The sequence below is a fragment of the Gorilla gorilla genome, chromosome 16, assembly GCF_029281585.2.
Source record: "Gorilla gorilla gorilla isolate KB3781 chromosome 16, NHGRI_mGorGor1-v2.1_pri, whole genome shotgun sequence".
Classification (NCBI taxonomy): domain Eukaryota; kingdom Metazoa; phylum Chordata; class Mammalia; order Primates; family Hominidae; genus Gorilla; species Gorilla gorilla.
In genome coordinates, this window is record NC_073240.2 from 56,379,599 (window position 1) to 56,396,078 (window position 16,480).

At 43.8% G+C, this 16,480-nt stretch overlaps 1 protein-coding gene and 1 long non-coding RNA gene across 3 annotated transcripts in view; one reads left to right on the top strand and one right to left on the bottom strand.

Moving 5' to 3' along the window:
• Positions 1 to 1,686, bottom strand: part of PYGO1 (pygopus family PHD finger 1) — a 49,749-nt gene extending 48,063 nt beyond the window's left edge. Inside the window, exon 1 of one of the 2 annotated variants that reach the window (XM_063698561.1) lies at positions 1,509 to 1,686. In XM_063698561.1, coding sequence (XP_063554631.1) covers positions 1,509 to 1,557 — 49 coding nt within the window. In that variant the 5' untranslated portion in view covers positions 1,558 to 1,686. Of the gene's footprint in view, positions 1 to 547; positions 1,159 to 1,508 lie in introns of those variants that run through there. The other variant, XM_031002045.3, reaches the window with a different exon arrangement.
• Positions 1,280 to 2,516, top strand: LOC129527012 (uncharacterized). The gene is made up of 2 exons (XR_010130991.1): positions 1,280 to 1,524; positions 2,005 to 2,516. It is a non-coding gene; the product is annotated as an uncharacterized lncRNA (long non-coding RNA).
• Positions 2,517 to 16,480: the final 13,964 nt, after the last annotated feature.

The window sequence follows — 16,480 nt, forward strand, 5'->3', positions numbered from 1 at the left end:
CAACAGAGAAAATGCCTTCTGAATTTGTAGCTTCTCCTCTTAAACCTAAGGAAAATAAACTGAATATTTGTTGCCTTTGCCGGGGTGGGGGGGCGAGAAGGGGGCCAGGAGAGACGTGAAAGCCCAGGAGCCCTTCTTCAACAGCATCAACTCTTGTGTACTCCAACTTACTTTTTTTGAGGGGGTGGGCATCGTTCGAGGTCTCTGCCAGGGGGTGTCTGTTTTTCACCCTTTGAGGTGCCTATTGTGCTGTGTCTTCAGAACGAGGAGAGGTGGGTGAGGAGGGGGTAAGAAAGGATGCTGCTTGCGGCTCCAACTGCCTCCGAACACAAAGTCGGGAGGCGAGGGATCCGCGCGGATGTCTCGGGGGCCAGCGGGCGCCCGGGCCGCGCGCTCGGATCGCAGCCTCGGCCCCGGGGTGCGGGCGGGACGCGGGCTGCGCGGAGTTAGGCCCGGACAGAGCCCCATGGCCTCCCGGCGGCCGGGCACGGGGCCCCGCGCACCTCACTCACCCCGGTTCCCCCAATCCGGCACCCTTCTCGGTTACCTCGAACTCTCTTCAGCGAAATGGGATCCTTCTCCTGTTCTGCTGACATTACAGACCGCAAAGCATGACTCCCCCCCAGGCCGCGGGAATTCGGTCTCTTTGATGCTGCGGCGGCGGCTCCTCCTCCTCGCGGGGCCGCTGCGGCTGCGAGGCGAGCCTCGGAGCCGAGGCACGGCCGAGGGCGGTGCGGACGCGGGCCGACTTTGCAAAGTTTGGGAGGAGGACGAGGCCTCGGGGCGGCGGGGAGGCGTGCGGGCACCGGCGGGGCTCAGCGGCGGTGGCCGGGAGCGCGGCCTGGGGGCGGCCCCCCAGCCGGGGCTGGCATGTGCTGAGGGCGAGTGCGCCGCCGCCGCCGCCTCCTCCCACTCCTTCTTCTTCGCCGCCGCCTCAGGAGCCGCTGACAGGGGAAGCAGGAGGCTGGCGGCCCGGCCCTGGCGGCACACTCACAGCGCCCTCTGAGGAGGAGGTCTGCTCTCTCGCCGCTCCCGAGTCGCAGACACAAAAGCCCCCAGACTGGAGCCGCCTGTAAAACCCGCTCTGGGGCGGGCGAGGGACGTGGCGCGGCCCCGCGGCTTCCCCGCCCTGAGCTCCCCAGCCCCGCGCGGGGACGGGCTTCGGGGGGCGGGGGCCGCTGCCTCGTCCCGCGGCGCCTCCCGCCACCGCCGCCGCCGCCTCGCGCTCCGCCTCGGCCCAGCCCCCACGGCCCGCGCGCGCCTCTTGCTCCAAGCCGGGGCTCGCGGGCCCGCGGCTCTTGCAGCCCGGGTGGGCAGCGCGCGCCTAGGGGCCGCCCCGCCCCGCGCCCGGCGCTCCCTCGCCGACCGCCAGGCCCGAGGACGCCCGACCCCGCGGCCGACGCTACCGGGCCCAGCTTTCGCAAGGAAAGGGCATCTCCGAACTTCGTCGGAGGCCACAGCAGCAGGCATCTCGGCCTCGCAGCTAGGGATCGGAAAGATGAACGTACCATGCGAGGAAACTTTGTAAGCGGGAGCTGGAGAGTTCTCGGTGGGCATGTGGGGATCCAGATTCCCCGACTCCGTGTCCGCGTGGCCGTGGTGTGGACACCTGTTTGTGGAATGCCTCCACTTGGTATTTTAACGACTTGACTCTTCAAGAAAGAGCGACGTAGAATAAATACCAGAAAGGACGGTGGGCGGGGGAGGGGGGGAGCGTGGGTAGAAGCGGTGACGCGGCTGGATCTCATTTAGACGTTAAATTTTAAGAGGAACACCCCCAGTGTGATTGTAAATTCGATGTGATCACCGGTCCACATTCTTCAGTTGGGCTGTGTGACCGGAGGCGACTTAGGTAACCTCTCTGGGTCTCAGTTTTCTTGTCTATAAAAGGCAGTGGGGCTACATCTCGAAGGTCTCTTCTAGCTCCGACATTGTTTAACGTACTTCTACGAAATTGTTTTCCCTGTTTTTTTGTTTTGTTTTGTTTTGTTTTTGTTTTGCTAGGTTTTCTGGTTATCCACTGGGCTTATTTTGATGTAAGAATCACCGAAAAGCACTCATGAAGCGTGGGAGGACACAGAACTAGCTACAGACAGGAGTCTCGTCCTTCCGGAGACAGACACCGAACTCATTCAGCTGCACAGTGTCACAGAGAACAGATGTTAACATGAAGCCAATGTACAGCCTCAACAGCTGCATACCAGACAATCGCCACAGCGGCTGATCGTCGTTAAGACATAGCGTGGCCCGAGGCAAATGTTACCCTTTATCTAATAAGGGTGGTCTGGAATTATGGAATTCCTGATTAGAAGAGTCAGACTAGGACAGGCTAAGGAAAATATTCTTACAGGAAGCACTCTGAGGAGAAGATTCCTCCTAACTAGAATGTAAGCGCCATGCAGGCAGGAATTTTGACTGGTTCACTGCTGTATCCTCTGGTACCTAATAATGACTAACACATAGTAAGTGTTCGAGAAAATATTCACTGATGTATGAATAAAGAGATTTGAAGTGGCCCTGGGACGACTGGGGTGGCAGGGCTTTGGTAAGTGTAATAAAGCCGAAGCAAATGGTAATATAATAAAGCAGATTGGGGGCCGGGCGCGGTGGCTCACGCCTGTAATCCCAGCACTTTGGGAGGCCGAGGCAGGCGGATCATGAAGTCAGGAGATCAAGACCATCCTGGCTAACACGGTGAAACCCCGTCTCTACTAAAAACACACAAAAAAATTAGCCGGGCGTGGTGGCGGGTGCCTGCAGTCCCAGCTACTCGGGAGGCTGAGGCAGGAGAATGGCGTGAACCCGAGAGGCGGAGCTTGCAGTGAGCCGAGATCGCGCCACTGCACTCCAGTCTGGGTGACAGAGTGAGACTCTGTCTCAAAAAAAAAAAAAAAAAAAAAATTAAAATTAAGCAGATTGAATCTAATAGTCTATGTTATAGGGTGGTTGGAGGAAAATTTGAAAGCACTTTGGTAAGTCAACAAAGAAATGAAGGCCAGGTGTGGTGGCTCACGCCTGTAAATCCCAACACTTTGGGAGGTTGAGGCGGGAGGATCACTTTAGCCCAGGAATTTGAGACCAGCCTGGGCAACAAAGCTAGACCCTTCTCTACAAAATAATTTTTAAAAATTAGCCAGGCGTGGTGGCACTGGCCTATAGTCCCAACTACTCAGGAAACTGAGGCAAGAAGATCCCTTAAGCCCAGGAGTTCAAGGTTGCAGTGAGCGATGATTACACCACTACACTTCATCCTGGGTAATAGAGCAAGCAAGACCCTGTCCCCCCTCCAGAAAAATATGGAAATGACATGTTTTCATTTTATAACTCTTAGTGGAAGGAGAATGGTTCAGAAAAATCATTGCTAAGAGATTTTGAGTTCTTTATTGTAATTCCGTAAAGCTAGAGACTCAGAAATAGCATGAAAATCAAGAGAAATGAATTGGCTTCTTTTTAATGATTCATCAAGAATAAAAAGACCATCTTACTTGGGCATAGTCTTTTAGATAGATTTTACTTCCAAATCTTGATGGCTTCCTTGCACATAATCAGAATTACCTGGAGAGCATTCGAAAATTTCAGATTCCTAAGTCCCTCCCCAGATTTACTGGAGTCAGAATCCCTAGACGTCTGTTTTTAAAGGCTCTCTAGGTGATTCAAAAGCAATGAGCAGATTTGATGACTTGCATTTATCAGCCATTTGGTATAAAACATTGTCACCCAAAGATTGTATACAGAGATTGAGACAACGGTTCCTGTCCTTAAGAAGTTCACAGTTTAGGGGAGGAAGTAGAGGTTTAAGGTAACATGAACAATGCAAAATGCCAAGCACTGCAATAGACTACCGTGTCAGCAGAGGAGAGAAACCCTCCACTCAGCTTGGGAGGCAGGTAGCTGATGATGTTTTTAGGAGAGCCTTAAAAAGAACATATAGGAGGCCGGGCACAGTACCTCATGCCTGTAATCCCAGCACTTTGGGAGGCCGAGGTGAGTGAATCATGAGGTCAGGAGTTCAAGACCAGCCTGGCCAAGACGGTGAAACCCCGTCTCTACTAAAAACACACCAAAAAGCCAGGCATGGTGGCGGGTGCCTGTAATCCTAGCTACTCGGGAGGCTGAGGCAGAGAATTGCTTGAACCCAGGAGGCGGAGATTGCAGTGAGCCAAGATTGTGCCACTGCATTCCAGCCTGGACGACAGAGAGAGACTCTGTCTCAAAAAAAACAACAAAAAAAAAGAACATATAGGAGTTGTTACCAGGGGTTGAGGGTAAAGGTTAGGTAATGAGGAGTTACTGTCTAATGAGCACAGTATTTCAGTTTGGGATATTGAAAATTTTCTGGAGATGGACAGTGGTGATAGTTACACAACAATGTGAATGTAATTAATGCCACTAAATTGTACTTGATGGCTAAAATGGTAAATTTTATATGTGTTTTACCATAAAATGGTTGAGGTGAGAACATGTAGAAAATAAAACAGATTGCAAGGGCAAATGGAGTCTTGTAATCAGAGGGAACAGAGTTTCCAAAGGACAAGAAGGGTGAAAACGTATGAATCTTTTGGAGACTGTAAGTAGTTAGGACTGGCTGGAGCATAAGGTACCTTTTGAGAAGTGGCAGGAGCTGATTTTGAGGATGTAGACAAGAGGCCAGACCTCTGAAGGGCATTGCATACCACACCAAGAATTTTTGATTTTATCCTGAAAGCAATGGAGAAACATTGAAGTTTAAGCAGGTGAGTGACATGTTTAGGTCTGAATTTTAGAAAGATCATTCTGGCTACTAGGTGAAAGATGGATTAGAGAGGCACAAAACATTAGTATCTTAGTCTATTTGTGCTGCTATAACAGAGCACCACAGACTGGGTAATTTTTAAAGAACAGAAATGTATTCCTCACAGTTCTGGAGGGTAAGAACTCTTAAGATTAAGGTGCTGGCATCTGGTGAGGGCTGCTCTCTGCTTCCAAGATGGTGCTTTGAACACTATGTCCTCCGGAAGGAAGGAACACTGTGTCCTTACAAGGCGAAGCTAGAAGGGCAAAAAAGAGCACATTTCCTTTATCAAGCCCCTTTAGAAGGGCACCTAATCCCATTCATGAGGGAGGAATCCGCATGGTCTAACCACCTCTTAAAAGCAACACATCCTGGCCAGGCGCGGTGGCTCACGCATGTAATCCCAGCACTTTCGGAGGCCGAGGCGGGCAAATCACGAGGTCAGGAGATCGAGACCATCCTGGCTACCACGGTGAAACCCCATCTCTACTAAAAATACAAAAAATTAGCCAGGCGTGGTGGCAGGTGCCTGTAGTCCCAGCTACTCAGGAGGGTGAGGCAGGAGAATGGCGTGAACCAGGGAGGCAGAGCTTGCAGTGAGCCGAGATTGCACAACTGCACTCCAGCCTGGGCGACAGAGCAAGACTCTGTCTCAAAAAGAAAAAAAAAAAAACCAACACCTCCTAACACTATCATATTGTCAACACCTGAATTTTGGAGCAGATACATTCAAATCATACCAATTAGAAATTATAATGTAGCCAACAAGCATATGAAAAAAAGCTCAACATCACTGATCACTAGAGAAATGAAAATCAAAACCACAATGAGACACCATCTCATACCAGTCAGAACAGCTATTATTAAAAAGTCAAATTTATACTCCCACCAACGGTGTATAAGCATTCCTTTTTCTCTGCAACCCCAGAACTACCATTTGACCCAGCAATCTCTTTACTGGGTATATACCCAAAGGAAAATAAATCATTCTGTCATACAGACACATGCACACATATGTTCATTGCAGCACTATTCACAATAGCAAAGACATGGAATCAACCTAAATGCCCAACAATGATAGACCAGATAAAGAAAATGTGGTACATATACACCATGGAATACTACGCAGCCATAAAAAGAACAAGATCATGTCTTTTGCAGGAACATAGATGGATCGTAGGCCATTATCCTTAGCAAACTAACACAGGAACAGAAAACCAGACACCACATGTTCTCATCTATGAGTGGGAGCTAAATGATGAGAACACATAGATACATAGAGGGGAATAAGAGACACTGGGGCCTACCAGATGGTGGAGGGTGGGAGGAGGGAGAGGATCAGAAATAATAACTGTTGGGTACTTGGCTTAATACCTGGATGATGAAATAATCTGTACAACAAACCCCTATGACACAGGTTTACCTAAATAACAAAACTGCACATGTACCCCTGAACTTAAAAGTTAAAAAAATTAAAAAAGGAAATTATAGAGAAAATGAGGTAAGAGATGGATGAGGGCCTTATACATTGAAGTGGGGTAGTGGAGAGGAAGCATAAGTAGTGGTGGTAAAAACTGACAACATGGTAATTGTTTAGATGTGGAAGGTGAAGGACAAATCAGGAATTTGCTCCCAGACTTGTTTTAGGTGACACAGAATACAGGGAGACATTTGATGGTGGTAATAGTTGGTGAAGTGGGATGATGATGAGCTTAGTTTCGGACACCTGAGTCTGCGATGTCTCTCTTAAAAATACAAAAAGTTAGCCGGGCGTGGTGGCGGGCACCTGTAGTCCCAGCTACTCAGGAGGCTGAGGCAGGAGAACAGCGTGAATCCTGTAGGCGGAGCTTGCAGTGAGCCAAGAACGCGCCACTGCACTCCAGCCTAGGCGACAGAGCAAGACTCAAAAACAAAAACAAAAACAAAAAAAAACAGGCAATGAACTGGATTTGGCCCATACATGGTAGTTTGCTGAACCCTGGGCTAGAACTTGGGCTATATAAAGGACTCTGGAGCTCAGATGACAGGCCTAGGCTGCAGATACACATGAAGGAGACATTACCTAAGAATGGATAAACTCATCAAGGACCAAAGAAAAATAAGAGCCAAGAACAGAATGCAAGGAAATGATGACAGTTTAAAAGGTTAACAAAGATAGAGGAGGCTGTAAAGGAAATCATGAAAGAATGACAAAGAAAACAGGACTGTTAGGGCAATAAAGAAAAGGAAGAAACAGTATCACATGCTGCGGAAAGAAGTACTCATTTCTATCATCAGTCATCCTTGGCCTGGCATCTACTGAACTTTTTGGTTTTCTTATATTTTAAAGTATTGATTTTATAGTCTGCTTTTAATATTTTTCATCTCAAATTTTGCATGTTTTTATTGTGGATGGTTGCGTGATGGAATGTTTAAGCACTCAGCCTCTAATCTAAGTTGGTTTCGATTAACATGTACACTTTAAAAAAAAAAGGAAAATATTTCTGTAAGTTCTATTTTAAAACATTTGAAATCACAGATTTGTATTACATTGAATGGAAATAAAAATCAAATCCAATCTAGATGTTTGGAAGTTTTGCAAATTGGTTTGAATCCTTTAATGTTGTAATTGAAGCTGCAGCCAGTTTAGCAACCTCTAGCCATCGGCCAATCATATCCAGGAGCCTTTCGTTGACAAATATAGTGCTATCAAAAGCTCAAAGTTGAGGGCAATAACAACAGCAAACTTTGGAAGATGGTTTGTATTAATCAGGACTCCATCAGGACACAAGGGGCACACAGTTTGAATGAAGAAAGTTTAATATAAAGGATTATTAACTATACCAAGGGATTGAAGTAGTAAGGGATTAGTATGAAGTGAAGTGAGGGACAGTATGAAGTAAAGAGAATGCTAAAGTATTTGAGAAAAACAGATAGAAGGAGCAGGCACTATCCTTAAAACTAAGATAAAGCACCTGAAGAAGAGGTCCCCTTCCTCTCCAGGCTAAGATCCTGACCTTACCGGAGAGCGCACAGCTGCGGCTCACTGGATGCCAGAGAAGCTGCTGTGGTGCTACCTTCAGAGGGGAGTGCCAAAGGAAGATGCCCTGGGTGCTGCCGGCATTGCAGAGCCTGGCACTGATGTTGCCAGCACTGCAGGACCTGGAAGGAGGCTATGAATGCTGCAGAAACCCGTTCAGAGGAACAACTGAAACAGGAAGGAAATCAAAAGCCCCTTACTCTTATAATGTCTCTCCAGCACCCTCTACTGACAAAGTTTAACATCATGCCAGCTGGCAAAGGCAAAATATTAATATTTAGAGTCCAGCTCCATTTTTGCAGAGCAGGCAAGGAAGGATAAATTTGGAGTTGAGAGGCAATAAATTTATTATTGACACAATGATGGTGTGTACTTTAGCCTAGCAAAGCTCTGTAAGGGACCTCATATCAATAAGCACCTTTGGTTCTGGAATATACTACGTCATAAAATGGTGCATCCCAAATATTTGCTGTCATGCCCTAAATACATGTTTATTTTCTATATTATGAAATATGGGACAAAGTTTTACTTCAAAATACTTTTGATCTTATTCTCTTTAGCCTTTCTTTTTTTGAGACAGTTTCACTCTTGTTGCCCAGGTTGGAATGCAATGGCATGATCTTGGCTCACTGCAACCTCCGCCTCCCAGGTTCAATTGGTTCTCCTGCCTCAGCATCCCGAGTAGCTGGGATTACAGGTGCCCACCACCACACTCAGCTAATTTTTGTATTTTTAGTAGAGATGGGATTTCGCCATAATGGCCAGGCTGGTCTTGAACTCCTGACCTCATGTGATCCAACCAGCTTGGCCTGCTGGGATTACAAGCGTGAGCCACCGAGCCTGGCCCTCTTTAGCCTTTTATATCCCATCCATCATCAGATTCCACAAATTTTACCACCTATATATTCTCAGATGTGTCCATTCTTCTCTACCCCCACTACCACCATTCAAATCTAGCCAAAATCATTTATTTCTTTTCTGGACTTATGCAATAATCACCCAAGTTTTCTCCACATTTTTTGTCCTCTGTTCAATTCATTTTCCACTTAGTAGCCAGAATGCTGGGTTTTTTTTTAACTTTTTATTTTGAAATAATTATGGCTTCAAAGGAGGTTATAAAGAAATGCACAGGGAAGCCCTGTGCATCCTTCCCCCAGTTTACCCCAATTTTTTTTTCTGGAGACAGAATCTTGCTCTGTCACCCAGACTGGAGTGCACTGGCATGATCTTGGCTCACTGCAACCTCCACATCCTGAGTTCCAGCAATTCTCCTGCCTCAGCCTCCTGAGTAGCTGAGACTACAGGCACACACTGCCATGCCTGGGTAATTTTTCATATTTTAGTAAAGATGGGGTTTCACCGTGTTGCCCCAGCTGCTCTCAAACTCCTGAGCTCAGGGAATCCACCCACCTTGGCCTCCCAAAGTGCTAGGATTATAGGCGTGAGCCACTGCCTCCAGCGACCTGATTTTAACATCATACAAAACTATAGCACCGTATCAAAACCAAGAAATGCACATTGGTGCAATTCATAGAGCCTATTCAAATTTCACTAGTTTTACATACACTTGTGTGTGTCTACGTAGCACACAATCAAGATACTTAACTGTATCAGCACCACAAGACTCTAATGGCAAGACTACCTTGTTAGCCCTTTATAGCCACACTCATCCACTCCCCCATCCTTAATTCCTAGCAACCCCTAATCAATTCTGCATTTTTATAATTATTTTATTTCATGAATGTTACACAAATGAAATCAGGAATATGTATTTTTGAGATTGGCTTTTTTTACACACAATGCAATTTCCTTGAGTTTCATCATGGTTGTATGTGTCAAAATTTTATTCCTTTTTACTACTTCATAATATTCCATGTATGGAGGTATCACAGTTTAACACTTCTCTCGTTGAAGGACATTTGGGTAGTTTGTACTTTCTGGCTATTATAAACAGAGTTGTTATAAACATTTACATAGAAGTTCTTGTGTGAAAATAAGTCTGCATTTTTCTTTTTCTTTCTTTCTTTCCCTTTCTTTCTTTCTTTCTTTCTTTCTTTCTTTGTCTTTCTTTCTTCTTTTTCTTTCTTTCTTTTTTTTTTTTGAGACAGGGCCTCCTTTTTGCTTAGGCCAGAGTGCAGTGGCACCCAGGCTGGACTGCAGTGGTGTGAACACGGTTCACTGCAGCCCTGACCTCCTTGGCTCAAGGGCTCCTCTCACCCTAGCTTCCTGAGTAGCTGGGACTTCAGGTGTGCACCACCATACCCTGCTGATTTAAAAAAAAAAAATTTGTAGAGACAGAGTCTCGCCATGTTTCCCGGGGGGGGGGGGGTCTCAAACTCCTGGGCTCAACCAATCTTCCTGCCTTGGCCTCCCGAAGTGTTGGGATTACAGGTGTGAGCCACTGCGCCCAGCCCAAGTCTTCATTTTTCTAGGATAAATGATCAATAATACAATTGCCGGGTCATATGATAAGTCCATTTTTAGTTTTGAAAGGAACTTCCAAACTATTTTCTGGAGTGGAGAGTGCTTTTTTTAAATACACAAATCTCATCATGTCATTATTTTACATAAAACTCTTCAATGCCTTTCCATTGTGGTATAATTAAGGCTTGATTTTTATTATTTTATTTTATTTCATTTTTTGAGGCAGAGTTTCGCTCTCGTTGCTCAGGCTGGAGTGTAATGGCACAATCTCGGCTCACTGCCACCTCTGCCTCCCGGGTTCAAGTGATTCTCCTGCCTTCCGAGTAGCCGGGATTACAGGCATGTGCCCCATCCCCAGCTAATTTTGTTTTTTTGGTTTTTTTTTTTTTTTGTATTTTTATTAGAGACAGGGCTTCTCCATGTTGGTCAGGCTGGTCTCGAACTCCTGACCTCGGGTGATCTACCTGCCTCGGCCTCCCAAAGTGTTGGGATTACATGCGCGAGCCACCGCGCCCGGCCAAGGCTTGATTTTTTAAAAATATATACTGCAAGACTTTAGTATAATTTCCACTGATTTCTCCAACCTCATTCTGTACCACTTCCCTTGCTCTTTATGCTCTCTGGCCTTTTAAACTTGTCCTCAATTCATCATTAGTCTCCTGCCACGGCGGCTTTGCTAATGCTGTTTCGTTTTCCTGGGATGCTCTTCTCCCTGCTCTCAGTCTAATTAACTCAAACTCTACCTTTCATTCTTAACTCAAGCATTATTTCCTCAAGGAAACCTCTCTAGTCTAAGTCAGGTTCCTTTTTTCATCTTTCTTTCATCACATCTCTCAGTTTGAAATTATATAGTAATTTCTGTGAATATCTGATTAAACCCTGTCTTCATCTCCAGATTAAAATTCATGTAAGCAAGAATTGTGTTAATTTTTGCTCGTTAATGCCTGCCATGTAGCAGGTGCTCAAAAATATTTTTTGAGTGAATGAACGAATGAATTGTACACTGGAAAATATTTCAGTGCCAAAGCATTCACATTCTATAATTTTATTTATCCATTATTCATTTAATATATATTAACCAGTAATCATGTTCCTGATAGTTTGCTAAGCAATAGGTTACTATAGACAAATTTCAGATTCACACAAAATGTATATGAATGCATCCTGAAACACACGTTATTTCAGACAAAGACTTTCCAAATAGTTCTACCGCATAAATATTGAAAAATAAAAAAATTAATAGGATATTTGTAATTCTTTTAAAATATTAAGGAAGTTTCGCCTGGGCAACATGGTGAGACCCTGTCACTACCAAAAAAAAAAAATTATTTTATTTATTTATTTTTGGAGACAGAGCCTCACTCTGTCACTCAGGCTGGAGAGAAGTGGTGCCATCTCGCCTCACTGCAACCTCCGCCTCCCAGGTTCAAGCGATTCTCCTGCCTCAGCATTCCCAGCAGCTGGGACTACAGGTGCCCGCCACCACGCCCGGCTAATTTTTTGTAGTTTTAGTAGATACGGGGTTTCGCCATGTTCCCCAGGCTGGTCTCGAATTCCCGAGCTCAGGCAATCTGCCCAACTTGGCCTCCCAAAGTGCCGGGATTACAGGCATGAGCCGCTGAGCCCGGCCTAAAAAAATTTTTTTTAAATTAGCCGCGCGTGGTGGTGTGCACCTTTAGTCCCAGCTGCTTGGGAGACTGGGGTGGGAGGACTGCTTGAACCCAGGAAGTCAAGTCTGCAGTGAGCTATGATTGTGCCTCTGCACTCCAGCCTGGGTAACAGAGTGAGAGACCTTGTCTCAATAAAATAAAATAAAAATAAATAAAAATAAAATAAAAATTGAGAAAGTTTACAAGTCAAGAAAGGGACAAACGTAGCTCTCCATCTTGATCACTGTTTGTCATATGGACTTGACACAACCCTCTGCAACCAATAACCAAAGACTTGAGTTTAATATTACCATCATAAGAAGGTCCCTGGTATTTTTTCCTGGGCAGCATGGTTTAAAATATTCATGGTTGCAACATCATATTATAAGGGACATACCTGTAGTGATGCATCTGTCTGTAATCTTTGATCCTAAAGGCTTAATGAGTCATGTACTTCTTATGTGATAGCTGAAGAAGCCAATATGGCAAAGTCGTGTGGGATTTTTGCCTTGTTTTGCTCTGTTTTTTACAGCAATGCGAAAAAAAAGGCAGATTTTTTTCGGGATATGAATACTGCCAACATAGGCAGACTGCAACACTGTGGGTTGCCTGAGAAATTTTTTAAGAACGTGGGAATGAGCAAGATGTGTGCATATTTGTGAATGAAACACAGCAAGGCAGGACTACCTAAGAAACATGACAAGTCTTGGTGTTAAAACAACAAACTGTAAATATAGAACATTGGCATTTTATAAAATCTTTTTTTTCTTTTTTTTTTGAGAGAGACTCGCTCTTGTCGCCTAGGCTGGAGTGCAGTGGCGCAATCTCGGCTCACTGCAACCTCTGCCTCCTGGGTTCAAGCGATTCTCCTGCTTCAGCCTCCTGAGTAGCTGGGATTACAAGTGCCCGCCACCACGCCTGGCTAGTTTTTGTACTTTTAGTAGAGAGGGGTTTCGCCATGTTGGTCAGGATGGGCTCGAGCTTCTGACCTCAGGTGATGCGTCCGCCTCAGCCTCCCAAAGTGCTGGGATTACAAGCGTGAGCTACCGTGCCCGGCCTATAAAATCTCTTTTAAAAGACAGAAAATGTGCCGATTTTAAGCCTTTTTGGTTTGTATGTGTGTTTGGAGGGAAAGAGTGGGAACAGGAAGGCAAAACGATGACAACTTTGTACTGTAATATTCCTTTAAGTCTTTCATTTTTTTGTACACTTGTGTATTTTATAAAGATATTTTCATACCACAAAATTCACCATTTTAATGTGTATCATTTTGTGTCTAGTATTCTCACTTTTTAGTATATTTTTATATATTCACAGAGTTGTGTAGACATTACCACTAGCTAATTCCAAACCATCTTAATCACCCCAGAAAGAAACCCTATACTAGTTAGCAGTCACTCCCTCTCTTTTTATTTCCTAGGCCCTGGCAACTACTCTCTGTCTCTATGAATTTGCCTATTCTGGACATTTCATTTAATAATAAATGAAATCACATATAGCCTTTTGCGACTGGCTACTCTGACTTAGAATAATGTTTTCAAGATTCCTCCATGTTCTTTTTTTTTTTTTTTTTTTTTTTTGAGACGAAGTCTCGCTGTGTCACCCAGGTTGGAGTGCAGTGGCGCGATCTCGGCTCACTGCAAGCTCCGCCTCCCGGGTTCACGCCATTCTCCTGCCTCAGCCTCCCAAGTAGCTGGGACTACAGGTGCCTGCCACCACGCCCGGCTAATTTTTTGTATTTTTAGTGGAGACGGGGTTTCACCGTGCTAGCCAGCATGGTCTCGATCTCCTGACCTCATGATCCGCCCGCCTCGGCCTCCCAAAGTGCTGGGATTACAGGCGTGAGCTACCGCGCCCGGCCTCCATGTTCTATATGTATTAGTACTTCATTTCTTTTACGGGTCAATAATATTCCGTTGGATAGATATACCAGTACATTAACTTCTTAAATTTTTAAGTTTTATTTTCAAACTGACAGAAGAGATACAAGAAAAATAAAAAGAACTTAAGTATATCCTTCACTTGGATATACTTGAAGCAAAATAAACATTTTGCTTCAATTACTTATTTTTTTGCCTTCTTTGTTTTCCTCCCTGTCTACACACTCACACTTTATTATTATTATTGCCATTGTTATTATTTTCTGAACAATTTTCTGAACCTTCATGCCTACTTCTAATAATTCAGTGTATATTTCCTAAGAACAAAATAGTCTCTTACACAGTCATAGAACAATAATCAAATTAAGGAAATTTAACACAAGTTAAAATATTTTTTTCTAACATGCTGACCATATCTAAATTCATCAATAGTTTGAGTAATGTCCTTGGATGTCAGTTTTTTTCTCCCCGATCAAAGATCCACATTGTATTTAACTGTCATGTTCCTTCTTTCATCTGGAATAGTCGCTCCATCTTCTCTTGTCATTCATGACACTGATATTTTTAGAATACAAGCCTATCGTTATTATAGGGTGACACTCAGCTTGGATTTTTCTGATGTTTTCTCACCATTAGATTAAGGTTGATGCGTTCTAGGCAGGAATAATGCATAATAATGAAGCTTTGTCCTACTCAGCGCACCACATCAGGAGGCACATGATATCCATGTGTTTTATTATTGGTGATGTTAACTTTGATCACTTGGGTAATGTGATGTCCTCTATGTTTCTCTACTGTAAAGTTATCATCACTATAAAAGTAATAAGTGCTCTCTGGGAAAAGACTTTGAAACTATGATATATCCCATTCTGCATTAAACTTTCATCCACTATCTTTTTGCATCCTTTGATGATTCCTACCTGAATTAGTTATCAATATTATAGCTGCAAAATGGTCATTTCTAACTCTAGCATTCCTTTTACGTTTCTTATTTGGCATTCTACTTTCTCTTTTTCTCTCTCTGTCAGAATGGACGTATGCATTCATATTTTATTCAGTGGGTTATAATTTATTACTTGTTATTCATTCTGATAATCAGCTTGTTCCAGAATTGGCTAGAAGGAGCCCCTTCAGCTGACGTTGGTGATCTTTTGAACATGTACCATAGTTTCTTGAGCTCTTCCTTACTTTCTGACACAACAAAATGTTCCAGGTGCCAATACTTTTCTCTGTTCCAGCCCTGGAATTAGCAATTTCCCCTAAGGAGTCCTGAGGACTAGTATTTACAACACAAATTCTGGGTGCTTAGTGTGCTCATTACCATGGCAGCGTCACTAATTATAGGCTTTTTCTGGGAAAAATGACAATTTCATATGGTTCAACTATATATTTATTTATTTATTTACATGTATTTACATGCATATATAATGAATTCATATTATTCAATACATATGAATGCCTCTAATTCCAAATCAGTTTCACATGGTTCTTCCTTACCTTTCACCCTTCCACATTTTTATCTTTCTTCTCCCACAGGGAGAACTCTGATTCCCAGAGTTCCCATTTTTATTATGGCTTTTGTTATAAACAAAATGTGAAAGGATGTGTTTCATTTCTAATTTCAAAATTATATTAACATTATATGTAAATTATAAGCATGTGTATACATGCACAGAAAATTTGAGAGTATATGGTTATTCATTTAAATGAATTCTGATATTTTTAGAATATCAGAATATCAATATGCTTACACAGCTCTGTGAATATACTAGTTAGGCCCCTCACACAAAAATATCATCCTCATCCCATGTTATTCCACAATTGTGGCTTCATTCTTTTGGATTGTAAAATTGCTTTGGTGTTTAACAGTTATCTGTTAAAATGTTAATTACCTAGGTCTAACAGCTTAATAATCAGTTAATATTGAAAGGAATTAATAGATAGCTTTGTGAGAATGAGCTGGAGGGTACTGAAGGTGAAGAAGGTTGACACAGAGAGAGGTGAGGATTGAAGGAAGTTAGGGAGGGTTGACTAGTACAAATGTTAACTTTCCATAGTTATAAATTTTCTTTTATGCATAAATTGATCATAATACAGGTTGAACATCCCTAATCCAAAAATCTGAAATCCAAAATGCTCAAAAATCTGATACGTGTTGGGTGCTGACACCACAAGTGGAAAATTTCACACCTCAACTCATGTGATGCGTTGTAGTCAAAATTCAGGTACCTAACACAGTTTATTTCTGTAGATAATGTGTTAAAAATATTGTTTATAAGGGCTGGGTGCAGTAGCTCACGCCTGCAATCCCAGCACTTTGGGAGGCCAAGGCAGGCAGATCACTTTCACCATGTTGGCCAGACCAGCCTGGCCAACATGGTGAAACCTTGTCTCTACTAAAATACGAAAATTAGCTGGGCATGGTGGTGCACACCTGTAATCCCAGCTACTCGGGAGACTGAGTCAGGAGAATCACTTGAACCCAGGAGGCGGAGGTTGCAGTGAGCAGAGATTGTGCCACTGCACTCCAGCCTGGGGGACAGAGCAAGACTCCATCTCAAAACAAAACAAAAAACTCTATACAATTATTGTAGGTCCCATCTCTAAGATCTCTCATTATGTATATGCAAACATTCTAAAAATAAAAAAAAATCCCAAATTTGAAACGCTTCTGGTCCCAAGCATTTTGGATAGCAGATACTTAACCTGTACGAATAGATATGTCAACACGGGCTAT